Here is a 26,554-nt window from a genome sequence, read left to right on the forward strand (position 1 = left end):
GTCATGCTTGGATCCTCAAGTAGATAAAATAATAATAAGAAATTCCCCCTACACTAGATATTTTCTCTCCTCACAACTCGAACAACAACTCCCAACCGACACGAGAGAATAGCATACGAAATGACGAACCCTTATGATCAACCCAGCCAATACATCTCTACCTCGACCAACTGGTTCAATCCAAATGGGGTAGCGCACTACACACGTCCTATCCCCCATCCTGACATTTACCAAGCCACAAACAATACCTTGAACAGGATCATAGCAGGCGACCCAACTCGAGTAGCTCAAGTCGAAGCCGCAGTCAAAGAAAAGCGTGCACGGGAAGATGCCGTAACCCGACAGCGCGAAGCCGAAGAAGCTGCAGCCGCTAAACAGGCCCAAGAGATACACAAATGGCGTAACTACTGCATCCAACGATACGTAAACAGACATGGAACCGTGGCAGAGAAGCAGGAGCAAGAAGAGCGTTTCAAAAAGCTTCAAGAAATCTATTCGCGATTGGAGCATAAGATGGTACTTGCAGACTGCCACTTGGAGCTCAAGAAATGGGGTCTGCAACCCAACGCCGCTATGGACTCGAAATCTACGTTCGACGCCTGGCATTCTGTAGACAAGCCACGTCGCGCGCGACGTCAAGGCTGGGACCCACAGATGAAGGGCGGCCGTCAAGCACCCCCACCCCCATCTTCATCTGCACTACGACCCGACGCCTGTTGCGATTTCGATTACTGCCATGGATTCTGCGCCAACATCGGAACCCCTTGGTGCGAGTATTCGTAGCATGCGCGTCCAAGTAGACAGACTTGCAGGCCTTGGTGATCAAATCATGTCAGTACCAAGGAAAATGCATCTTGGTAGCGCAACGAGGCACGGTGCATCGGTATAGATAGCCGTGTGGATATTGCCTCGTTAGCAGGTACTTGGTGCAAAAAGTACAAACACAAGAGGGTATGGAAATGGTGAAGAAGCCGAATTGGGACAATGACATAGTGCTTGAGTATTAGATGTAAGCTATGGTTGAGAATAACAAGACTTAGCAAAGGAAAGGGGGTATATCAACCAACCAGTCTAGACCATGCAGAAAGTCAAACGCATGCAAATGCATCTAGAAGCAAAATCGGAAAGCTCATAGGAAAACTACCTAATATAAATCAACTTCTAGATCGTCTCATTCCGGAATCGTGTAAACAGTACGTGATCGTGGACTCCTACAGCTAAATAATCGTCGTGAATCTGTTATTGAAGAAAGTTGTTAGCCTACTATTTCCTCTCCCTTGTCTCTCCATCCACAGGCTTGACGCCAGTGCTGCCCTCTAGTGGAGGGATATAACCTAGTTGCTTCTCATTCCCACCCTCCATTGGTGTAAAGGGCGTGAAACCGCCTTCGGGCGAAGCCTGCCATTTCGCCATATCCTTCTTCAGCTGCTCAAGCTCTTTCTGAAATCGGTTGCCGAAGACGTCGATGTAGTAGGTGGCGCCATTGTAGACACTCCAGATGAAAACGACGCTAAGGAACAGGCCTGAGGGCCAGCGGTACCAGAACCAGATTGGGCAGGGTAGCATCGTCAGGACAGCATAGCTGTATTGAATGAACATAAACGCAGGCTCCTGCAGAAAGTCGGGAAGCGAGAGGACAATCTTGCCGATCCATGTTTTGGCGTACGACTTCCGCAACCATGTAAAGCTAGTGGGTCGGCCAGCGGCAATCTTGTCGCGACGGCGTACCGTGATGAGAAAATGGTAGCTCAGTTGCCAGAAAGCATATGGGAAAGTGGCCCACAGCATCATCTGCAGCAAACTATAGTGATGGGGTGAAGATGGGTCGGAGTGGCGGATGTCGTAGATGGCGGGATAGTGTTCCTGCTGGTATTCTGGCGACAGCAAGTGAACGAGGCAGTGCAGGGTGACGCAAGGCATGATGTGGATGAACAGACTACGTATATTAGCATGAGTTTAATGATGTAGGACCGATACACTAACCTAACCACTTTGTCCATGCTGTGGAAGACGAGCGAGTTACGCCACATCACAATAGCGACAGCGTTATTTCCCATGCAAAGGCAGTACGTCGCGATGAAGAGGCGCTTAGACTGCGGGAAGACCCATACACTCAGAACGAGTAGTATGTTGACAAAGTAGCACAGATCGGCCAGAAAGTAGTGGTAGCCCTTCTTGTGATAGGTGAAGAAGCGGAGGGGCATGAAGTAGAGCAGCTGAGCAGTGTACCAGTGTGGAAGTAGGTCCGGGTGGCAGCCGATCAGGTATCCTGACACAAAGATGTTCATAACGGCGGCGATGAAAGAGGCCTTCTCGCGCGCGGTGACAGTGAGTGATTCGTTCCAGCGGCGATTCAGGCGATCTACCGAATGGCGCATACGCCTCTTGTACTTCTCAAGCTGCTCCCCTTCGGACGGGACTCTCCGTCGCCATTCTTCAACAACACGGTCTTTTGTGATGCCCCGATTCTTGGCCTGGTTCTTGATCTTCTCCGTCTGAGAGGCTATGGAATTCTGGATCTTCTCGATGCGCTGCGATAGGGCGAGGTTCTCGACAAAGTCGAACATGGTGAGCTTCTCGACCGGCGGGAAGAAGGCAGCATCTTCGAAATCGGAGTCATCGTGGTATGAGCTATTGGAGAATGAGGCGGAACGGGAGAGACCAGGTGTAGAGAGTGGTTGGTTCGCAGATGAGGAGACGGGCTCATCAAGCAGCGCAGAGCCGGCATGTGTGGAGTCACCTGGTGTTGGACGTGCGGATAATTCAGAGACTCCAAGCTGCGGCTCTGACCTCGACTTGGGCAGACCGCCTGCATCCGCATCCTCTGGGGTTGACATGGTGGGTAACTCTTCCTGGACGATCTCGAGACTAGAGCGCGTTCGGCGATGGAGGGGTCTTTTGAAGTGACGCGGGGGTGAGCCTGCAGCCATCATCGCTGTTAGCTGATGTATCTTGACGAGTCTGCCCAGAGTCCATGTTTGGGAGAGAGGAGGTATATCAAAGGGAAAAGGCCTACAGTGGGTAATGGTTTGCTTGGATCAGACCTAGTCAGACCCTATGCTCTCATGACAAGGCAAGTGGTGTGCGGGGTTCTCGAATCGTGCTTCTGTGCCAGTCTCGGAGTCTCTGGGGAGAAAAGTCGTGGGTGAATGCAAGCTGGTGATTGGCAAGTTTCACAACGTCATCGCAGGCACCGGTGGCATGCGAACTAGATGTGGTCACGAGGAAAGGCGGTGCTAGAATAGCTGCTTGATAAGATAGGCGCAGGACAGCGAAAGATTTCGGTCAGTGTAGGGAAATGTTGTGTATAGGACCAAGTCGGTGTGGTCAGCTCCCCTGCCTGCCTATCGGCCGTGGTTTCGTCACTGCGGCCCACATGCTCGTGCATATCGGCACTAGCACGTTTTGGGCCCAGGGCTTAACGCGTCTCGAGCACGCGCTCCAACACGACGATAATCACGGGCAGGCCCACCCCGCGACTATCCAACCGCGCAACGCCAACAAGTCGTAGCGCAATCACCATCCTAGGTGTCGCGCAGCCCAACCGCAGTCATGGGAAAGCTCGTGCGACTCGAGATATACAGTAAGTCCCCGACGCGCATTCGTTTGCATATACTAAACATGCGCAGACTTCAAGTCCTACCGTGGACGCCATACCCTTCTCTTCGGCGACTCGTACTTTACCTCCATCATCGGTCCCAATGGCTCCGGAAAGTCGAATAGTATGGACGCCATCTCCTTCGTCTTGGGAGTCAGGTCGTCCCATCTGCGATCCGAGAAGTTGAAGGACATGGTCTACCGTGGCAGGATCATTCAAGAAGCTAGGATCAATGCCGATGGTACCGTAACCGAAGCCGACGGCGGTGCGAATGGCGATGCGAACGGCAACTCCAATGGCGACTCTCAGGAGAATGGCGATTCGCAAACCAGCACCCAGCGCACCGATCCCCAGAATGCGTGGGTCAAGGCTGTTTTCGAGGACGATGCTGAACAGACACACGAGTGGCAGCGTGCCATTACGAGCTCTGGCTCCAGCGAATACCGCATTAACAACCGCGTCGTCACCCAGAAGCAGTATGGCGAGGCGCTTGAGGAGCACAGCATCTTGGTCAAGGCAAGGAATTTTCTCGTCTTCCAGGGAGACGTCGAGAAACTTGCGACAACGGCGCCGGAACAGCTCACACTACAAGTTGAGCGCATCTCTGGCAGTCTGGAGCAGAAGGCCGAGTACGATCGTCTGAAGGAAGAGTCCGAGGCCGCCACCGAAGATAACGCGAAACATCTGCATGAGCGTCGCGGCATCAACGGAGAACTCAAGACATACCAGGATCAAAAGGCCGAGGCTGACGAATACGAGAAGAAGCTTGCAGAGCGCGACGAAGCCGTCGTCACAAAGAATCTCTGGAAGCTCTACCTGTACCAGCAAGTTATGGAGAAGGCGCGGAACAAAATCGCCAGCCATCAGGAAGAGCTCAAGGAACATAAGCGCAGCGTCGAGAAGTATCACCAAAGACATGAGGCGGAAAGGCAGGCCGAGGCTAAGGTCAGACGAGATCTTACCAAGACCGACCGCAACACCAAAGCCAAAGAGAAGGAGATTGAAGACGCCTCCAACGAGCTTGCGCCGATTGAAGAGAAGATTCGCCTTTCCAACGAGACCCGCCGAAAATATGAGAGCAGACTCGACGAGCTCCGGAAGAAGCGCGACGCGGAAAAGAAGGCGGTCGAAAAGTGTCAGAAGGACCTTGATTTAGTGCAAAAGGCCGAGAAGAAGTGGGAGGATGACTTCAAGGCTGCTGCTCAGAACCAAGGCCGCGAGCTTTCTGAACAGGACCTCCAGGAATACGGCCGACTGCGCAGTGATGTTACGAAGCGGACACACGGAGATCAAATGCAGATAGACAAGCTTAAGCGCGAAGTTGAAACAGACAGGGACCATGTCAAGAATCTCCAGCAGAGCGTTGACAGCCATGAGAAGGCTGTTGAGAAGCTGAATGCAGACATCAGTCAGTTGGAGGAGCGTCAGCAGGCTTCCAAGACACAAATCAAAGACCTCGAAAGCGCAAGAGTCGCCAAACAGCAGGAACTCGACAGACTGCGAGCCGACCGAAAGCAGATCGAGATGCAATACTACGAAAAGAACCAGCTGCTACAGGAGGTTCTGAAGCAGCTTAGCATTGTCGAAGGCAGTCGTCGGGAGTCAAGGAAGCAGCAAGAAGCTCGCAGAACCATTGATCGCTTGAAGACTCGCTTTGGATCCGAGAAGGTACACGGTCGATACAAGGATCTTATCACACCCAAGATGCAAAAGTATCGCAAGGCTATTGGTCGCGTGCTCGGACACCAGATGGATACCGTCATTGTCGACACCGAAGCCACCGCCAAATCCTGCATTGAGTATCTCAAGGCAGAACGCATCGGCGTCATGTCTTTCAACCCATTGGATTCCATCCAGATCCAGGCTGTAGACCCTCAACTGAAGGGTATGCACGAAGGCATGCGACTCGCCATAGACTGCATCAACTACGAGCCCAAGCATGAGCGAGCAATGACTGCGGCCTGCGGTAACACCATGATTTGTAACACGGAGAAGCTCGCGAAAGAGCTCAGATATCAAAAGCGCATTGAGGTAAAAGCGGTTACCTTGGATGGTCGTGTCATTGGCAAAGGCGGAACACAGACAGGTGGTGAGCTTGACCGCGATGACGATTCGAGCGAACAACAATGGGACGAGCGGTCCTACCAGGCTCTTCTAGACAAGAAAAACAGATACGAAGAGGAGCTTCGTGCACTTCCCAAGCAAGATCGACAGTACACCCAAGAACAGACTCTCGAAGTCGAGCTGCTAGATCTACAGGAGCAAATTGCTCAAGCTAAAGAGGAAGCCCGAGCACTTGGTCGCAACATCGAGAGCGTGAAGAAGGAGTTAGCACATCACAAGAGTGAGCTGAGGGGTGTTCGACCCAATTACGAAAAGCAGGCGCAACGGCTACAAAGTCGAGAAGAAGAACTCGAGAGCCACCAAAATGCAGTGAACCAGGTCAACGACCAGGTCTTCGCAGCATTCTGCGAACGCCTCGGTTACGAGTCCATTCGCGACTATGAAGCTCAGCAGGGTACAGTCCAGCAAGAGGCAGCCGAGAAGCGTCTCGAGTTCAGCAAACAGCGCAGTAGGCTTCAGTATCTGATGAAGCAGGTCGACTCATCTCACCGGGGTGTTGAAGAACGCCTCAAGCAAGCAGAGGAGGAGATCAAGCGCAAGACTGCTGACATTACTGAGCTTGAAGCCAAGCGAGAAGAGCTACAAAGCGCCCGGGACGTTCTCCAGGCCGAGCTGGAAACGCTGCAGGACCAGCGAGCACGCTTGGAGCAGAAGTTAGCTGAACGAGTTGCGGCTGTCAAGGAGGCACGGCGTACCCTGGACCAGCGCAACGAAAAGGTCAAAAATGTGCTAAAAGAGGTTGACCAAGAGGATGCGAATATCAAGTCGAGCGCAACGAACCGCTACAATGTGCTCAAGGAATGTCGAGTGAACGAGATTCAGATTCCGCTCACAGAAAACTCAAGACCATTAACATCATTACCGATGACCGACATGCCGCGACCGGATGCGGACGCTATGGATATTGATGAGGATCCTGATTCGACTCAAATACAACCCGCAGAAGTGGATGACTACGGCATTGACGTCGACTTCGAAGAGCTAGACGAAGAGTTGAAGACGGAGGTTGTCGAGATACTCGAGAGTGTATGTACTGAAGCTGGATTCTAACTGAAACTTTGCTAATATCTTGCAGGAGGATGAACAAGATGAGCGCATTCAATCTCAGGCCAGCCAGAAGCTCAAGGCTGTTGAATCCAAGTTGACTGACGTGATCACGACCCTCGAAACCGACATAAACAAGGCTACGCCCAACATGCGCGCTGCCGAGCGTCTCGCTGCAACAGAAACGCGTCTCAAAGCTGTCGATGAGGCATTCGCCGAGACACGCAAGCGCGCAGCAGCTGCAAAGAAGGCTTTCGAGGAAGTGAAGACCAAGCGCTACGACCTCTTCATGAAGGCTTTCAACCACATCTCTGAAAATATCGGCGGTACCTACAAGGACCTAACAAAGTCGCCACAGTTCCCGCTAGGAGGGCAAGCCTATCTTGACATGGAAGACAGTACGGAGCCATATCTTGCGGGTCTCAAATACCATGCCATGCCGCCGCTCAAGCGTTTCCGCGATATGGAACATCTGTCCGGTGGTGAGAAAACCATCGCCGCATTGGCTCTGCTGTTCGCAATCCACAGCTATCAGCCTTCGCCATTCTTCGTCCTTGACGAGGTCGATGCAGCACTGGACAACGTCAATGTCAGCAGAGTAGCCAAGTATGTACGAGAGCATGCTAGCCCCGGTATGCAGTTCATCGTCATCTCTCTGAAGGCAGGATTCTTCCAAGAGAGTGAGACGCTGGTAGGTGTTATGCGGGATCAGGGCAAGATGACAAGCAAGTATTTGAGTTTAGATGTAAGTTGCTCCTTCTTTCACATGAATATGGAACACTCGCTAATTCTGTTACAGTTGAGGAGATATCAACCTGCTTGAGCTCTCCAGATGAACACGCAACAAGCTCTCTGCGGCTAATGATAGTTGTCTCTTTATGAACTCTGCATATAATACCTTGTTACCCTTTTTCGTGCATCGTCTGGTTTGCGAAAATCGTTAGCTACTGTAGTCTACTGTCTATGTTCACGTGCTCACGTATTCTGCAACCAAGTCTTCAATGCCTAATGCGTTCGTGGTGACGCGACTTCCCGTGACATACTGAAACGACCTGCCTATCTCATCCAGCCCCACTCAGACATGACGCGGCTGAATAGTCGTGATGGCGACTGCGCGTCCGCCTGAAGCTTACAAATTATTGCCATGACAACATATTGCTACGGAGATGCCCAATTGTGAGTCATAGAACTACTGTATAGCCAAGGTTGCTCTCTGCGACTTTGGATCTCGAAAGCTTAAGCTTCCCAACGGTTCGGCGTTGCATGCACGACCCCGCCGCCATGACCCCGGATAATTCACACCAGGATCAACCTGTCAAACCTGTCAGCGAAACCTCACCACTTCTGCCAAAATCCACGGACGACGCGCAGGCAATCGGCGTGGAAACAGGCATTGCACCGGAAGGCGTACATGCTGAAGACGGAGGAGATATCGAGCGACAGGTCAGCCATGGCGATGCGTTCAAGCACCAAGGCCTGCCGGAAGTCAGGAAGCGGATGAAGTACATTTTCCCGGCGATAGCTATCGGAGTAAGCTTTCTATCATCTCTCGATATTCCTGTTCCTGCAAATATCGAGGCTAACGAGTTTGATAGGTATTCCTCTCGTCTGCAGACCAAACACTCGTTATAACAACCTACGGTACCATCGGCACCGACCTGCATGCACTTTCCTCCACGTCCTGGATCGCAACGGGCTACTTCCTCACGCTATCCGCTTTCCAGCCTCTCTACGGAAAACTCTCGGATATCTTTGGCAGGAAACAATGTTTGCTGTCTGCGTACCTGATCTTTGGGATTGGGAGTGTGGGCTGTGGTCTTGCGAGGAACATTGGTGAGCTCGTTGTCGCAAGAGCTTTTGCCGGTGTAGGTGGCGGTGGCATGAGTGTATGTACAAGCATATTGCTGAGCGATATCGTGAGCTTGAGGGAGAGAGGTCAGTGGCAGGGTTATGTCAACCTGGTGTACGCTTTCGGTGCTTCTGCTGGTGCGCCCCTCGGTGGGTTGCTGGCAGATAGCATTGGGTGGAGGTGGGCCTTCCTAGCGCAAGGACCGATGTGCGCTATGGCATTCGTTGCTGTGGCATTGGTGCTTGAACTTCCCAAGCAAGATCAGTCGCACTGGAAAGAGAAGATGAAGCGGATTGATTTCTTGGGCGCGGTGATCCTCATCTTTGCCGTTTTTGGATTACTTATCGGTCTCGATCGCGGCTCGAATGTGTCCTGGAATAACCCCATTACTATCGCTGGTCTCGCTTCTACGCCGTTATTCGTCGTTTTCGTGCTCGTTGAGAAGTATGTCGCGAGTAATCCCTTCGCCCCTGGCCGCATCATCCTCAACAAGACACTCTTTGCATGCTATCTTTGCAACTTCTTCTCTTTTGGAGGATGGTTGGCTGCATTGTTCTTCATACCACTCTACTGGCAGGTCATGGGCGATTACAGTGCTTCGAAAGCTGGATTGTTCCTCGTCCCATCCATTATCCTTGGGGTTAGCGGCTCGCTTTTCAGCGGCTTCTACATGAGGCGTACAGCCAAGTACTATTGGATCACCGTGATCGCCTACACGAATCTCACAGTTGGTTTGTCATTGATACTCCTATTCGCTGGAGTCGTTTCGGAGAGCTTACCGGCTATGGTGGTGGCAACATGTGTATGCGCGTTCAGCAACGGCATAGGTGTAACAACCACCCTCATCGGGCTCATCGCAAACGCCTCTCATACCGACCAAGCCGTTGCCACCGCTTGTTCGTATCTGTTCCGCTCTCTCGGTTCTGTCTTCGGTGTCTCTATGTGCGCAACCGCGTTCAACCAGACCCTTCGCAAATCCCTCCAAGAGACGCTGCAAGGTGACGATGCGGCCGAGATTGCAGAGCGTGTCAGAGCTGGATTGGCTTATTACAGGGGTCTGGATCCGGCGCTGAAGAGTATCGTCAAGGAGTGCTATGGACGGGCTACTAGGGCGGCGCTATGTGTGGGGATTGTGCTTGTTGCTGGGAGCGCTATCTTTGCGTGGTTCATAAAGGAGAAGAGTCTGGAGGATAGTAAGAGTAGACGTGTTGAGCCTGAGGAAACCGCAGAGTGAAGCAGGGGTCTCCTCAGAGTGTACGAAGAAGCGTGTCTCTAGGACGCGATTGACATCAGTGGCATACTCCACTCGGACGATCGAATACTGAAAACGAGTCCGTTCGTTGGTCTTTCCAGAGTGTTGAGCATGGCGGACTTGATGTCCGGGCTTGGTGCTCGGTGTATCCAAGCAGGTGAGATGCTGTCGGCTTTAGTCTCACCGCTCGATGCTAGGCGAACATGACTCTGCATCACGGTGAAGCGGAGATTTCACGACAGTGTCTCAGGGACTGAGCGTAGAGAATCTCAATGCGTGCATATTGAGTGTACAAAGAGAGTAGCATGAATCTTACAGCTTGGCTGCCCTGTGAGGTATTAACTGGCTGTACCCGTACCGCATGAAATCATGAGCATTTGTGAGGTGCAGACTGCCCTCACTTTAGTACCGAGTATCCTAGTCGGTATTATAATGCTGTCTCCAATGTTGTATGCGGAAGCATATAGGTATTAGAACTTCAGATGGTCGAGCCCAATACTGTGACAGCCAGTGACACAAGGCACTAATGGCACGCTAGTCACGGCGATGATGGAGGGTCCGCCACGATCCCAACCTGTAGTCACACAGTTACTCTCGCTTCAGATTACACGATGGCGCCCAAAACAAACCCTCGATCTAAAAGGGCCGTCTTCGTGCCACCCGAGCAGTCGTCGCGGAAAGCGCGTAGCTGATCGCGCACTGCGCTTCTCGAACAACCGATGACGTGTTCCGACACCGCATTCCCCAAGCGCGTGTTCCAATGCAGCGACAAAGCACATGCACGATACAGTCACCTCGATAGTTTGGCCGCTCTGACCGCTCCCACGATGTCGGATTTTGCATGAAAATTGAGACATCGAGACTGTGGGCAAACCCACCCTGCCATGGACCGTTTGAGTATGACACAACCTGTTATACCCGCATTTGGCTCTTATCATACCCACTCTGACCCAGAGAAGTAATACGACGCATCTACCTCGCGGGCTATATGCATGTCGCACCCACAATTTGTCCCAATGGCGCTACATCTTACAATGACGTCAAGCTCCATGCGGGCGCGTTCCTGGTGCGGCCCGTAACCGTCGGTATTCCAATCAAATCCGCGTAGGGGCACCAATCGCGCAGTGCCAGCTGTACAAGCCATCATCAAGCATGAAGCAATTCACAAGAGTAGGGCTTGGGTGGGGAAAGCATCTGTTGCGGAGCTTATTGAAGGGGTCTGTGATTAAGGCGTGGGGCGTGCGTTTGTAGTAGGACCCTTGTGGAGCCTAGAATCGCACTCTAGGACTTCGTTCCTTTTAAGCTATCTGGACCGCTTTCCTCTTTTGCGCTACCAGTCAGGTTGGTCTTATATCTGGGAAAGCAGGGACACAGGAGAACAAGTAAACAGCAGGTTTCGATCATGAGTATCGCTGTAAGCATATTCGGCCCGTATGCAACGGCATATTGTATGTTCATATGTACTGATGCCACACAGAACCCTACCGTTGATCCTGCGCACGTTGTGCAAGCGCTGGTATACACCCTCTTGGATGTCTTCGACGCCACGAGAGATCTGTATGAGACCCTCACGGTCAAGGAGCAGAGAGACTATGAGCAGAACCTACGCAGCAAAGGCTACCCTGCCTCCAGGAGGATCGAATATGTGAAGGATGAACGTCTAGGCAGCGATGAAGCTATCGTTACAGACAAGGCGGTAGTCACAAGGCAGTTTGATATTGGGTATCAGACCATGGGGGCTGAGTTTGCCATGGGCGATGGTAAGCTTGCTCTTTCCTATGGCGTGATCAGGTGGACTGGCCTCTGCCCAACAACGTTGCTGCATCTTGAACAATGAGCGTACTATTCTGGGAACTCCATCTAGATCAATCGGCTAACAAGACATGTGCCAGTGATCGCACATACCGCCCTACAGTCACAGATCATAACCCTCCAAAGCGTATTGGTGACCACGTTCCTCTACGGACCCACCTCTGGGGAGTCTATCGCAAATCAACTAGCCAACATTAACACAGCATCAAGGGTAGCTGCTGCAACATCCGTGGAGATATTGGCTGCTTTGCAAGAACGTCAACAAGATGAACGACCACTCACGCCACGCTCAATGCATTCATTCACGGCACGCTCAAGCCCGACCCATGCATCTTCGCATGTTTCCTCCCACCACACTTCTCATGCGCCATCGCATGTTCCATCACACCATACCTCTCGTGCGCCATCTCAGGCACCATCTCATCATACCTCGCAGGCACTATCTCGTGTACCATCCAACGCAACATCTCGTACGCGATCTCGGGCCAAGTCTCTGACTGCATCCCACGCGCCGTCTCATGCGCCATCGTATGCACCTTCACATGCGCAATCATATGCATCATCTCGCACGTTGACTCTTCCCAACAGTACTACTGGTCCTGGTTCGACTTCTACAGCTCTGGTGAAACATGAGGAACCACGATCCAGGTCCTCCCACGTGCGAAGTAGCAGCCCTGTCAACACGACCGTGCTCACATGGCGTGACAACGTCGAACCAGAACCATCAATCACTGACGCTACCTCGATGACAGGACCCACCATGGCGTCAGGCTCTTCCAATCTATACTGCTTGTACGCATACGACCTCCAGCGATCACCTACACAACAACTATCTCCTAGCATAACGTCTGACAGGGACCCGTATTGTCCACACTGTAAAAACACACTGCACCTTTCACCAGGAAAAGCATGGGAGATATCGAAATGGGCGGGCGACACGGAGCGAACCTTTCAAGTCCAAAACCGCTTCGTCGTCAAGTGTCACCGTGACGGTCCCGATGGCCAATACTGCTGCGTTATATGCTCCAAGTACGCCGACTCGGACACTGTATGCGGCGACGTCAAGGCCCTTATCAAGCATCTCTCGGAAGACCACGATGTTCGTGAACTCAAGCATGAAGAGGATATCGTCGAGGTGATTGAGCAGCCAGGAAGTCGCAGAGATAGTGGGCTTGGCTTTGCTTCTTCCAAGGGAAGTAGGAGGAGTGCTAGTCTGGCATCGGGGAGGAGGAGGAAGAGCTTGCCTGCGTATGACCGCGAAGTTGACGTCTTTGATGTTAGGTCCTCAAGGAGGTAGTCGTCCGGTTTACGCGTCAATTTACACATTTGTAGATGGACGGTGGTATCTTCCCGGACATTGGGTTTATGCCTCTTCTGGGTTGTTTGAACTTGTACTATCATCATGAATTGTTTGGCATCAAAATGGTTTCTCGTTTCGTAGTGTATTTTTACTAGCATAGGCGCGGTTTTGCTGTACAGGCGCCGCTTCTCATCATAGCAATTGTATGATCAAGCATCATTCTACCAACCCATACTCTACTGTGTACCTTTGCAAAGAAACATATGTTGTTCTGGGTTGTTCCCATCGCTAAACACGTACCTTAAGGGTCTACACTGTCGCTTTTCTCTTGGACTTGTAGCGTAGATTACCACGTATACGTTTGGGGTAGATTTTCCCTAGGTGGTATTCAGGGCGTATAACTCATTAAAAACGAGCTTCTTGGTAGTGCTACCATACGTTCGGAAAGACTACGATCATTGCGCCCTTGCTGTAAGCATTGTCTTCAGCCCTCGGGCGCTTGTGTAAATGGCGTCACATTCTGAAAAGGTACCGGATCGATCTGAAGGTGTGATAACGGTTATCCATAAGAAGTGAATCATGGGTTTGCCTGAAATAGCGAGCTCACTAAAAATTCATCTCGCGATCTGGCGCCAGACATGTTCTGAAGAGATGTGAACCCCACCCTGCACTCATTCACCATCCTGAATCCACTCGCAAACAAAATCATCCCTCCAACATCCATATGCGCATTCGATGCTTCGCAAGGTCTCGTGGCTCGTCTCATATGAGCCATGTGGAGAGAATGCCATGAACTCATGTCCGCGTCGCTATGCCATTGTTCTTGAGAACAACCTCATGGCGAGCATATGCGGATTGGGATCGTAGGGGACGCCCGGAATGTAGCGGTCGATCGGAACCCAGCGGTCGGCAGGAACGTAGTGGTCAATTTTCTGCCGTCTGCTTCTGCGGCGCCGTTCGTACACCACCCTGTTGAGCTTCCCTTGTGCCACCCAGATCGCTTCTTTTCGTTCCCTTGTTAAGGTGATGTCGCGTGGAAGGTTGCGTAGAATGTTTCTGAGAGGACCATTGTCGTTAACGGCGGTATCGATTCTTTGCTGAAGAGTGAACAGACTAAATGTGGGTGGACGTAGTCAGTACATGTCCTATATATAGTTCGTATAGAGACACTTACCGCTTGACTGAACTTGGCTTGATTGTTTGGCCGGGGTAAGTGCATAGGGCAACAATGTTGATGATGCTTACTGCCTTAGATGCAGCCCATACCCGAAGTGGTGGAGACCTTGAGTGTAAACCTGAGACAAATTCGGTTGCACTGCCGTAAGCAGAATCGAGCCTCGTATCTGAGTTGCCGTCGACATACTCGGTCTTGATGACGACGGCTTTTCAAGCGCCTTGCCGGTGTTGACGGCGTTGACGGCGTTGACGGCGCTTTCTGCCCTTCTCTCTCTTGGTTTTCATTGTGATCTCTTGCTTGAACATTCCTTCCTCTTTAGCTTGTCGCTCCCGGGTTGCGTCTAAAAGCTGTTGTAGAAGGTTGACTTCGTCTGTGCGGACCCATTGTTGACCCGGCATGGTTTCGTGGAGTTCCTGCATCTCTGCCATCCGTCACTCGTTAGGAAGGATGTGTGGGTGCGTCTCCGGAAGGTTAGATCGTGAAGTGAGTGATGATGTGGTCATGTGAGCAGGTGCCGAGTTGTTGTTGCATCGCGGTGTTACCTTTACAGGAAGGCGCACTTCTGGAGTCTTCCTCATAGCTGGCAGTCGCACTGCATGTTTGGCTGAGCAGGCGCTTTTGATCGCTTCAACAGAACTACTCTCGATATCCTTCGCGCCTTAGAGTTCTGCTCTTGTCTGTCTGTTTCTTGTTGAGCTGTTGACACGCGTGGCGACGTTCGCGCGTTTAACACATTAACGAGTCAGGAGCAAGAATGAGGAGTGAGACGTGAGGCTAGTTGGAAAACATATACGGCGAAACCCAGAAGTGTAGCCTGTCTCGTTGAAAGGGAGCTTCTGAACCAAGCGGTTTAGATTTTGATACCTTCCTAGGGTTCGCGCCGCGTAAGCATAACGAAACCCTATGTTGAGCATCTTGAGGTTTCGCTGTAAGCTGAGTCTACAAAACTGTCCGGGTTTCCGAATGTTCCATCATAGCTCGATGCCTACGTATGCTATGGTTTACTGATTACATAGCGTTATGGGGTATCTCAAATCCAAATAATATCAAATCTCGAACAGGTAAAAACTCTCTAGATATACTGACATAGACTGCAGCGTACCTAGGTGGCAGCTCTGGAGAAAGTTTATGACCTTTGTACCGTCCAATTTCTCCCTGTACGATGCCCTTAGAAGTACCAATATCAGTGTATGCACCACCTTCCCACCGAACAACAATCGACCTTCCAAGCCCTAAATCATGCTTACCCAACGCCTTCCTTCTATTTCACCCTATCATATATGAATTCTTAGTGTCTCACGATCCGCCGCACTAAAAGAGATCTTTACCCTTTCCCTCTTCAGCTGCGCCAACAAACTGTTGACCTCCATCCACATAGACTTTGCTATGAGCGACCCATCCAATGAGTCCGACAGATGTAGCGGTGGCAACGTAAGAACTATCCAGCCATCACTATCATGCCCCGAACGAATATCATGCTGAGATGAATTCACTACAGCAGCCTTCTTAACAACGTTGCCACTTCGTCTCCTCCCTCCCATCCTGTTTTTGAGAATAGCTGTATCGAGTTTCTCCTGAGCTGCATACACCCTTCCCTTTTGTTGTACAGTCAACTGGATAGACACGGGTATATTCGCCAGAATACGGAGCGATGGTCCTGTGCCGGCTATAGCCTTATCGACTTTGGTCTGGAGGGTGGCGAGATTGTTGATCTCCCAGGTGAAGAGACTGCGCTTTTGGGGTGTACAGAGTGTGCGGATATCGATGAGAGATGAGGGGCGGGAGGAGGTATGGTGGAAGGCTTTCGGTCCTGTTGGGATGCCAACAGGCGGTGGTGAGCTTTGGAATGCGGTATCTTGCCGTACTTTGTGAGGGGGGTAGGGGAGCCATTCCGGCACTTCATCTTTGATCGATGAGCACACCATGTAATCGTCTTCTCCAAGCGGCTTACCTTCGATGTGCCGCCCTTCCACGTCCCTTCTCTTAGCCATGTGGTCTTTTTCGTCCTTATCCCTAACTTGTAGTATATGAGCGACATCCACATATGGCTCCGGTTGCAATTTCCGCATCTCTGCCTGGCGGATTAGTCCTGAGCTCATATTGCGCTGTGTGAAAGTCTCGAATATAGAAAATATCTTGTAGATAAAGGAATGAAGAATTGAGTCCGCGGGTGTTATACATATGCATACTGCAAGGTGGTGGCTTGCTATATCATCAGTGAATTTGGCTGAGATCCAGTACCATGGAAATGTACATCGAGTCAAGGCGACCAATGTCTGAGGGTACATTCTGCTCGTAGAACATATGACTGGTACCAACTCCATAATACAGCTCGCGCAAAGACCCAGTCTCGAAATCTTACGTCACAAAGACGATAGAGAAGGACTCACACATTGAACTTTGTTCGAAGCCTCCGTATGCGCCATAGGCCTTTTCTCATGCTACCCAATCACTTGTACGTCTTTCAATCTATCTCTTTCTATCTCCAAAATTAGAGACTTCGTTCGTCTAAGATTTCGCTCAAGCTGCATTTTGCTTCGGTGACCCTTGTGGAGTTCGTGATGCTGCTCAAGTTGATAAGCAGGAGGTCCGTCTTTGGGTGCAACAGTCACGTGACGTGAGGGCACTGACGTAAACGCTCGTCCGACCCCTTGGGCTATTCCCCGAACTCACCACACTGCCACAAAACAAATTGCCAACTCCACTTGTCCCCCGCGGCCATCTGGCGCAATAAATCATATACGGAGGTCTGCGGAACGAGAAGAGACGTGATTGGCCCGACAAGAAGCCAAGTGGGATCCAGGGTTCACCTTGTGCCCCTTCGGAACGGCCACTTCGGCTGTACTACACTACCACCAAGATGCCGTCTTAGCAGCAAACTAAATTCGTACCAAGAAGTGGTACGTTTGCTGCGCCAACACGTAGGCCAGGAGCTCTAAAATGGAAGAGCGAACGACTTCGTGGTAGGTTGCACCTGCTTCGATTCTCTCACTCGGGTGCTTTCATTGCCTTTGTTTGCAGCGCTCCTTCACAAGTTTCATAACCATTCTTTCTCAATGGCACTACAATTATGCAGAAACCTAGCCTCCTAATGCGTCGTCATAGATCTTACTTCTTCCGCCGGCTTCCACAATCTCCAGCTTTTCGAATACTCGTCCTTCTTTATGTCCTTTGGGACTCACTACATTGCCTTTCATTATACACATACCAAACAGCCACGATCACCGCCCCGCCCCCACCTCGAAACACGAAGCGCGTATGCATAGCCTCTCAGCATTGGAACGATGCGAGGCTACTGCGAGAACATTGGAACAATGCGCTGGTAGCATTGGTACAGGAACTAGGCATTGAAAACGTATACGTATCGATATACGAGAGTGGAAGCTATGATGGTAGCAAGACTGTGTTGAGAGAGCTGGATGCTGCGCTTGAAAGCCTGCAAGTAAAAAGGTCAATACAGTTATCCGACGCATCGCACGCAGATGAGATTGCGCAGCAGCCGACGGAGCATGGATGGATCAAGGCATCGGATGGGAAGGCGTACAAGAGGCGCATACCGTTTCTGGCGACCATACGGAACCATGTTTTCGAGCCTTTGGAACGCCTCACTGCTGAAGGCCAGCATTTCGATACCATACTGTTCCTCAACGATGTGGTATTTACTCCGGCAGACCTCACATGTCGAAGCATCCGAATGCTGCCTGATACACGCCGACAACCCTCTTTCCGCGACCAAAGGCGTCTTTCTCAATCCCAATGTCAAAGTTGGCTACAACGGTTCCTCGTACGACGCCCTACACTCGCTGGGTGCCACACTGTCTCTCTTCCATATCTTCCGGTTGATATGGTGGAATCGTTTTATGAGACTGATTACAACCCCTCTGTTCAAAGAGCAGATTGTACGTACGAGGCTAGGGAAATGGACTGTGGAAACGAAAGGATGGGAACGTGGCGACTTCTGTCTTGTCAACGAGATGCAGGTCCTTGTTGAGACGGGTTGGAAACATATGTGATTCTAGAATCAAGATAAAAGTTCCATTTCATGTAAATTTCTGCTGATAATTTATGTGTTGACTGTCATGAACTCTCGCAAATGGTACTTCCATCTCGTAAGGAGCTAGCATGGACATGGTCCTGATGTCGATCCGATGTTGAGACATACGTCTTCTTCCAGGCCAACTAAGATACCTTGTTCCTAATATACGTGATGTACATTATGAAAGAGGAAGAACAAGCGCCTTCGGCATGAACTCAAAAGTGTCATGGACGACTTAGCATGTCTCTTGTCTGCACTCATTCGTGATGTGCGCAGATACTCGTAAGACAAACTCAATGTTTGCAAGCTCAATGTCTTTTGCGATACGCTGCCATAATCTATAACGTTATAGCTCATTGATCTTCATGTGCCATATTAGCTGCCAAACCGAGACCTGCCAGAGGTTACCCTGGTTCCAAGATAATGAAGTCTTAGAGTTTACAAACACCATAACGCATTGGATCGTGTACTATGTACAAGGTCTAAGGCACTTGCATGCTATGTCTGCGCCGTGCTTATATAGGCGACCATAACTGCTCTTGCATGCGAGAGGCGCGGATGAAGGGAGTAGTCGCGACGTGCAGATGCAGCGATGTGTATAAATGACTGCACAAGGCAGCAATTATGCCGCAGCTACTGCTTAATCTTTAAGCTTCTTACCTGTACCTATACATACCTAATACATACGTCTCGAGTATGCTACGCATAGGACAGTGCTAGAAGCGAGCGCTGTGACTGTTGTAACGCCTCTTGCTGTGGTAAGTTTGTGTCCAATTCTCTACAAAGTACAACAGCTCAAGAAGCTAATAACAAGGCCAGCAGGAGAAGCTTTGAAAGCGCCCTATGCGCAGTAGAGCAACAAGAGGTTAGTAAAGGGTAGCTGCCTATGTGCAGAATTATACATGTCAGCTCTGCAAGAAACAAGGCAAAGGACATAGCGGCAAAAAGGGAAAACACCTTATGCACAAAATGGCAAAGGAAAATGCAAAAAGGTTCGCATGCACAGCTAGTATACTGTGGCACCCTACTCCTTCGATGCGGATGAAGACTCACATCTCATTTACCTTAACCGAAACCTCGTTGTCGAATTCACGTTGTAAAGAAAGACATCACTTACCCGGGGGCCCAACAACTCGAGATACCCGTTGGCTTCCATTTTATATCCCGAGGAAGGTAGACCCACCCGGTGCCGATTCGAACTCGAACCCCGACCTCTTTGTCGCTTTGATGAAGAAAGAAAATGATGAACTTACCAGTTGACCACTCCTCACCGCGTTGCCCGTAATAGCTGAAAGAGAAAGTAATTAGAGCCGTTATATGTTCGACGGACCTCAGGATAGGCAGGTTTGGTGTGGGAGTGTGTCGAATCTTAGCGAGAGAGACGAGGACGACTCACCACAGGTGGCGGCAGGAGAGCGGGGAGTGCATGCGTACAGGATCCAGGTCGTTTGGCCTCTGGCAATGGCAATGGCAAAGGAGCGTGACGATAGGCATGTGGCCCCTGTTCCTCATATCCCTTTTGTGCTCCAACACTCCGACGAGCGCCCAACAGCTCATCAGGGCCCATGTCAGAACAGTACAAGGCCTAATATCCTTCGAGTCTTCTACTGCTTTTGAAACAGACTTGACTTGTACCAAGACTCAAGGCAACGGCGGTTGACCTTTGACAGCACTAGGGCTGATCACCTAGTTTCCTGACATTCACAAGGGCCGTGCAGCGTTGCTGCAAGTATGCTGTACTCCAATGCTTGCTTTGAATCGACCCGAAGCCTCATCATCATTCTCGCAGACCACAACAACCTCTGCCTCAACCAAGAACAAGGCGCAGGCTGCAACTCTCCAATGTGTGTACAGAGGTACTGCAATCCTGCAGCGCAGCTTCTGAGAGAAGTCCAGGGCTTCACACTGTGAAACACAACGAGACAATATGATTGCTCCCGGCCAGCACTGCAGTCGTGGTGTTGACTCAGACGCTGGAGTTGGGCTCCTCCGCGGTCTCAACACTATCTTCGCAACACCACGATTACCCCAGCCAACACCTCCAGAGTGACTGTGACAGAGCTGCTGACCGCCGACAGTCATCTCAATTAATGCTGGGGTAGGTCACAACAGCCTCGCTCTCGTTGGCTCTAGAGCTGGCGGGTCGCTTGAAGCGCTCGCTCGACGACGGACTTCTCGCCGCAGCGGTAAATCTTCGCGGGACGATTGCACCGAGACAGCAACACCATCAAGGAGTACGATAGCAACACCATCGGGACGCATGACAGCAACGAGGCCTTTTCATAAGTCATAGGGTCACTTGAGGCCACACCATCGAGGCGGAGATACCTACACGACAAACTGGTCGCACCCTCGAGTGTCTCACGGCAGCGCCTGACACCCGTCATCACCAACGGCGGCGATGGGGGAATCCGATACATTGATCTGACGTCGAGCTTCAGGAGGGCTACAGCGAGGAGCATGCGGGTACGAGGCGGCCTCCGAGTATCTCTCTTCGCGATCTATACCTGGGGACACCATGAGAGTAACGGGCGGGCACCAAGTAACCCGCGAACGAGTAACCTAGGAACGACCCTCTCTCCTTCTATCGTAGTGTTAAAGAATAAAGATCATCGCCACTCTCCTGATTATGAACCGTCTCTTCGAACCGAGGAAAGCAGAGTCCGAGTCGGCAGTAGCGCCTCACCAATAGGCCTAAGCAGAACAACAGTACGTCTTTGAGTAACAGCTGATTAGGGAGCTGGCAACATACTGGCCTCACGCCTGCACAGGGAACCGAGGACGAGCAGACCCAACGACAGATCATTTCTCCACTCGATCGGCCGATAACAAAGGCTCATGGCCACAACCACAACAATGTTGAAACCAATGTTGGTATATGAAACAGCGGGGATATGGGGCGACGAGACGCTCCCAGGGATTCCACTCGTGGACGACCAAGGCGATCGCGAATGTCGAAGCCACACTTCCGAGGAACATCGTTACTAGCCTGCCCTGAGCTGGACGAGGACACACGCAACAACAGCTGCAAATGCTTCCCATAGTCGGCGGCAGACCGGGCGGGTCCATGTACAACATGTCCACCAGCCTGCTGACAGGCATGGCGAGTTCCGAGCTTAAGCGGCATTACGTTACCTGTTTACGGATATTGCCCAGTCGTGTAAGGCCAGGCACATCTAAGTGGACTCGAGACGGCCAGTTATCGGAAGCGAAGAACCCGGTACAAACTTCATCGTAGCTGGTCAACAATGATTGCTCCGCATTCTGTAGATAGGACATGGCAAGCTTCGGTGCTGTCCTAGATTGAGCGAGAGAACGAAGGTCGGTGTCGGTCAGTCGATGTTGAGCCATGATCAAACTTGTGTCGGAGTTCGATGTCGACCACAATGTCTCCTCGCCATGAACAACACGTCTCTTTCTACCTTCTTCTTGACCATTTCGATAGGAGATAGACAGAAATTGTCCCAAGGCGTTGAATCGTCCGTGAGTAGGGCTGGGAGAGTTGACTCAACTCTCTAGAGATAACCCCTCGCACCAACGCAAGATCTTCTCAGGAGTCACCGGTTGGGGCTCGAGGATCGGAAGACCGTTGTCATATATGGCTCGGCATCGCAATGACCAGATTGGTAGAGATACTTCGTTGGTCATCCCATCAATTACGACATCCAGCTACCAACTACACTCGCACGATGGTTACAAAAGCCATAATCCAAGCTAAGGAGCCGAGGCGTCGTCCAAGCTGAGAGGTTGCCGGAGTAATTAGTGGTCACACGGTAACGTCGCTGACAGAAGCTTCTCAATCCTGGCGAAACGGCGATGCTGTCATACAGGAGTATCCTGGTTAACATGGCCATACATCCAAGAGAACTCCAAATAAAACTGTCCCTAGTTTGGGCAGTCGAGAGAGTTGATGCCTACTCTTGTGATACCCAGAGGTGCAGGCCTCCCACACTGAACGTATTGTACCATGGTTACGAATCTTGTCACTAGAGCGGCACTTCCACACGTGTACCGTTGTTGACGGCAGAATTGTGTGAGCGCATGCTGCTGGGGTCGACGTCATAGTATTCGCTCGCTAATGCGATACAAATGATCCTGAAAGCCTGTTTGCTGTGTTGGTGCTGACGCTCGATCCGAGCAGTCCTGACGATTCCACCACGGTCTCTTAACCTCCCTCATTCGTATGGATGTTATGGTATGGTTGGTATTGTGGGACCTGTGAATGGCTTGGCACTTATGTTTCGTCGTCGTACCACTGTATGGAGTTTAAAGCGAAGCAGCCCTGACGGGCTAGTTGCACCGTGGATAGTACATCAGGTTCCAGCTCTTACTGCGCTTGGAGCTACGGTACTACTGGCTCTTATCTGTGGTGGTTGCGAATGTCGTCTTTAGACGGCCTATAGGAGTCGCGGCGCACGCTGGGCGCCTGTTTGAGGAGGCGGTCGGACATCGTCCTGACGTTGGAAGTATGTGACAACCGGCGATGAGTCTGTCCAATTTGCTATGTTATTATAGCAAAGGTCGGCCGCGATCCCTTGTGAGGCGTGTACATCGGAAGTGAGCTTTTCGCCGTGGCATCGATTGTTCGCCCTGAAGGCAGGCTTTTCGCTCGAGGCGTCGTAGTTTGTCTGCTCTTGGGTATTGATTTCAGTGTCATCGTCCGCCGGTGATACGATTGTGGCTGATCATACGCCGCTGTCACAATGGACGTGGTGTGTATGCGGCTACACTCGTCGCGGTAGTGGGGAGGCACAGGTGACGTTGGCATTGCGACTACTTGGATCGATGAGAGCATCCTTGTCGCAGGTAAAGAAGACTGCTATCAGTTCCAGTGAGGGGAAGCCAGCTCTCGTCCGTGCGAGCGCTCAGGAAGTGTCGCCGCTCGTGTCACGGTTCGGAGATGCCTTTGGGCGCCGTACCTGGCGCCCTCGCATTCGTTGCGGCTCCTTCGGGTTCTGAGAAAGAACTGAAGGGCCTTGCCGGCCTTCTAGACGTCTTGTCCCAACCATCCGTCGCTTCTTGTGGTGGTAGTGTTAGTGGTGTAGAGTTTGGGGTCCGGTATGAACGGCGGGCATCTGAGCAAAGCTGCGGCCTGGGAAGGAGCGGGGAAACGAAACGTCGAGCATCGAAATCGACAGTCTCGTGAAGACGTACGAGCAGACTGCCGAGTGCTTGTAGGTGGTGCTGGCGTTGCTGTGAAAAGCGGTGGTGTGGGTGTCGTTGGTGGGGGAGAAGGCGCGGCAGCCAGGAGAGAAGGCATGAAGCTCTCAGTTAGCGGCATCGCAACATCGATGCGAATGAGTACGACGAGACAGCGCTTGTCTTAGGAGACTGCGACGGGCACAGTATGGGAAGCTGAACAAAGACCAAATCTTCACCTGTTCGGAGCGAAACGTCGGCACCATGAGCACACGCTTGGTAGATCTGTAGTAATCTGCGGCTGGATATGGCTACTTCGCTTGCATGCTATTACGAGCGGAAGGACTGCTTGAGTGCACTCTCCGCGTCATCGTCAGGCACGGCGGCCTTGGACGTCTCCAGGAGGTGTACATGCATCTATGACGTGAACTGCAACCCTCGAAAATGGATTTCAGCCTCAAACTGATGGATATCGATGCAATACCGATGGAGAAGTGTCCTCTCAGGATTGCAACGACGTCGAAAAAGCACTGACATAAGCTTCGGCTTTTCCCTTTGAGGCATGGCTTCCGAGTTCCTTTGTGCGCCAGTACGAACTTCATCTCATCTTTCTTCCTACATCCTCAAGGAGTTCCATCATCAGCGACAGCACGACAATACACTCCAGGAACATGTTGTATCTTTCTCGCTGTCTCTTCTGTTCTCTTCAGTGTTCCTCATGGGAAGATTGCCATACACGGTCCGCGCACATTGCATCTCGACCACAACCGCCGCCAAGCCTTTGCGCCAACAATCTTCTGAGTATATAAGTCTATCGTTCTCCAACCTCTTGTTCTTCGGACGTTTTGGTCAATCTTGAAACGACAAGAAGGAAGCGATCATGTCACAACAGCGCCTGAACCTGCCCTTGATGACTTGCTGAGGCCTGGCAAGGCTACATATGCAGCCACGCAAATATCTAGGGAGGTGTTCAAATTGCTGGCTTACTGACTGTGCACGCTCTTCCAGTGTCTCTACAATGTGCTTTCTCAATATTGATTCCACGCGGTTTACATTTTCGAATCAAGCACTCGGAGACATGTCAGGTACGCATTGATGTCCTCCATTTCTGGATTGTACAGCTCGGCTACTACGGCGATGTAGAATCATGCGTCACCAAAATCTCACGATCACCCGGACAGCTACTGAGAGCTTCGGATGTTATACAAGACACTCTTCTTATTATTGACTTCAGCTTTCATATGCATCCCCTCGATGTATGACGACTTTGGCCAGAATGTCTAATTCGTAACCATCTACCCATACTTGATGGTTCCGATTATTCTTCATTCAGATTAATCTTCCCCTTCGTCCGCCACTCTCCTTCCCGACAATACGCTACATTGAACATCGGACGCAAGCAGCCGCTCCATCTTTCGAAGTACCTCCCTATCCTTCCTCTGTGCTGCGGCAATACGCTTCTAGGTAGCGTTATTCCCGAGGAGCGCTTTCACCAGCTCGGCTTTGGACATTGTTGATGCTATCGTCTTCTTGTGACTGACTTCCTCGGCCACTTTCGCCACGGACACCGCATTGATCTGGTCATACCATGTGCGATTATGTATGAAGGGCAGTCGCAGTTCTTCCGTATGGTAGCTCCTAAGGGTGTTTTCTCTCCGAGGCGTTAGATCGGCACTGTTACGATTGTCGGACATGAAATCAGGCTGCTGTTCATAAGGTTGAATCTCTTTTAGACGAGTTACGAAAGCCTTAATGTATGCTCCATTGCGGGGTAGGTACCAACCTCGAATACTGCGAGGCCGCAAAAAGATGTTAGGGGTTGAGGCCAGTTTCGGATCTTGGTCATGGAATTTGGGACTTGTCTGTTCCACAAAAGACTTTTGATGACTAGAGACCGAAGGGAACGGCTTTGACCGATCAGCTTGATCATGGTATGAACAGCATCACGATCCAGCCCATCCTGATTTCGGGTTTTCAGGTGAAGATCGATGGAAAAGTTTCCTAGAGACCGACGTGCCTCGCGACCGATAACTTCCAGCCACAGTTTGATCTCATGGCTACCGAAACTATGACCACTACTTGTATAAAAGCAATGCAACAGGATCTTGTTGCGTTTGAAGAAGACCTCGCGCACCAGATAGTAGTTCTTTCGGTAAGTCTTGGAGAGCGCAAAAAACGTCTTTAGGGCGGAGATGATCCAGCCTGGGCGCAGGCGAGTGTTGACGAGGAAGGCAGCGGGACTGCACATGTGAGTGGGCTCACAGACCTTGAAGCAATATTCAGTCTTACGATAGGAAACCCTTGGCCTCCGGATCACCTTTATAGGTTCCTTAAACACGAGCAGGTTCTGTGCCACCATCGACATCAGCTCCGTCGGCAACCTTCCCATCAATGGCGAGCATTCTTTGTTCTTTGGCCTGTACTCTGGCATCTTGAAATATGCGAACATCTCGAGACAATACCGGTGCGCTAAGATTTTATTTTCGTATTCAGGCTGGAGAAAGAACTCTGGTGTACCACTAGGAAGATGGCGTTTGATGCCGAAATCGCTGTCGAAAACATCGTCCGCCTCTTCCAGTATGTCACGGATCTCGTGTGCAACGTTGGCAGGAAGACCACGGTTCGACCAAAAGATACTCCCCATCTGCACTAGAGCGTCTTTGATTTTGAGACGGTAGTCAACCGACGCCAGGAATGCAATCGCCAACATATCCTTTGTGCAGCCAGTAATCGATCCTGACGCAAAAGCGTTGTTGAGGTCCGTATTTTTAGTCAGTCGCTCGCGCACGAAGCTGTGGATCTCGTCATCTGGGAACGTCGAATTGTATCGGAGACCCGGTAGCTGGGAGTAGAGAATGTCGACAGCCGCGCTGCCGTACTGGGTGTCCGCCCATACAGCGAAGTATGCCTCGTTGGCCCGGCGTGGGACGTCCACATCTGGATTCGAAATACGTGTGGGAATGTCTAAGAGCTGATTGGCTATGGAACGGAGCACAAATGGAATATCGACTTACTACTCAAGTAGGCAATGGCCAGATTGTCGTGGAACTCTCCAGTAGCGGGTTTAGGATCTCCTTTGCGCTGCGCGTCCATGAATTTGACGATAGTGGCTGGACACAGCTCCGCGCAGTGCGAGAGTATTGTATTTTATACATGTGGAACCTCCATGGTATTGCCGCTCTGCAATAGCTCGTTTAGAGTTGGAACAGCGTGAGGGATGTCG

The 26,554-nt window shown here is 51.2% G+C and overlaps 8 protein-coding genes across 8 annotated transcripts; 5 read left to right on the forward strand and 3 right to left on the reverse strand.

Annotated features, from left to right (window-relative positions):
• Window positions 1-120: 120 nt before the first annotated feature.
• Window positions 121-783, forward strand: ALTATR162_LOCUS9063 (uncharacterized protein; the record flags this gene model as incomplete). The annotated part of the gene is made up of 1 exon (XM_043316696.1): window positions 121-783. The coding sequence occupies one exon, from the start codon at window positions 121-123 to the stop codon at window positions 781-783; it is 663 nt and encodes a 220-aa protein (XP_043172631.1).
• Window positions 784-1,263: 480 nt separating this feature from the next.
• Window positions 1,264-2,837, reverse strand: ALTATR162_LOCUS9064 (uncharacterized protein; the record flags this gene model as incomplete). The annotated part of the gene is made up of 2 exons (XM_043316697.1): window positions 1,264-1,936; window positions 1,984-2,837. 2 exons carry the CDS (start codon window positions 2,835-2,837, stop codon window positions 1,264-1,266), a joined length of 1,527 nt encoding a protein of 508 aa, XP_043172632.1.
• A 715-nt stretch (window positions 2,838-3,552) lies between these two features.
• Window positions 3,553-7,589, forward strand: ALTATR162_LOCUS9065 (uncharacterized protein; the record flags this gene model as incomplete). The annotated part of the gene is made up of 4 exons (XM_043316698.1): window positions 3,553-3,583; window positions 3,630-6,748; window positions 6,798-7,511; window positions 7,566-7,589. The coding sequence occupies 4 exons, from the start codon at window positions 3,553-3,555 to the stop codon at window positions 7,587-7,589; spliced, it is 3,888 nt and encodes a 1,295-aa protein (XP_043172633.1).
• Window positions 7,590-8,047: 458 nt separating this feature from the next.
• Window positions 8,048-9,849, forward strand: ALTATR162_LOCUS9066 (uncharacterized protein; the record flags this gene model as incomplete). The annotated part of the gene is made up of 2 exons (XM_043316699.1): window positions 8,048-8,296; window positions 8,362-9,849. The coding sequence occupies 2 exons, from the start codon at window positions 8,048-8,050 to the stop codon at window positions 9,847-9,849; spliced, it is 1,737 nt and encodes a 578-aa protein (XP_043172634.1).
• Window positions 9,850-11,269: 1,420 nt separating this feature from the next.
• ALTATR162_LOCUS9067 (uncharacterized protein) lies at window positions 11,270-11,704 on the forward strand (the record flags this gene model as incomplete). The annotated part of the gene is made up of 2 exons (XM_043316700.1): window positions 11,270-11,281; window positions 11,345-11,704. The coding sequence occupies 2 exons, from the start codon at window positions 11,270-11,272 to the stop codon at window positions 11,702-11,704; spliced, it is 372 nt and encodes a 123-aa protein (XP_043172635.1).
• A 735-nt stretch (window positions 11,705-12,439) lies between these two features.
• On the forward strand, window positions 12,440-12,976 carry ALTATR162_LOCUS9068 (uncharacterized protein; the record flags this gene model as incomplete). Its single annotated transcript, XM_043316701.1, has 1 exon — window positions 12,440-12,976. One exon carries the CDS (start codon window positions 12,440-12,442, stop codon window positions 12,974-12,976), a length of 537 nt encoding a protein of 178 aa, XP_043172636.1.
• Window positions 12,977-15,430: 2,454 nt separating this feature from the next.
• On the reverse strand, window positions 15,431-16,255 carry ALTATR162_LOCUS9069 (uncharacterized protein; the record flags this gene model as incomplete). Its single annotated transcript, XM_043316702.1, has 2 exons — window positions 15,431-16,059; window positions 16,108-16,255. 2 exons carry the CDS (start codon window positions 16,253-16,255, stop codon window positions 15,431-15,433), a joined length of 777 nt encoding a protein of 258 aa, XP_043172637.1.
• Window positions 16,256-18,814: 2,559 nt separating this feature from the next.
• On the reverse strand, window positions 18,815-26,424 carry ALTATR162_LOCUS9070 (uncharacterized protein; the record flags this gene model as incomplete). Its single annotated transcript, XM_043316703.1, has 4 exons — window positions 18,815-18,828; window positions 18,880-18,921; window positions 25,237-26,295; window positions 26,346-26,424. 4 exons carry the CDS (start codon window positions 26,422-26,424, stop codon window positions 18,815-18,817), a joined length of 1,194 nt encoding a protein of 397 aa, XP_043172638.1.
• Between the last annotated feature and the right edge of the window lie 130 nt (window positions 26,425-26,554).

Source organism: Alternaria atra (genome assembly GCF_907166805.1).
Source record: "Alternaria atra isolate CS162 genome assembly, contig: 29, whole genome shotgun sequence".
NCBI classification, from domain to species: Eukaryota; Fungi; Ascomycota; class Dothideomycetes; order Pleosporales; family Pleosporaceae; genus Alternaria; species Alternaria atra.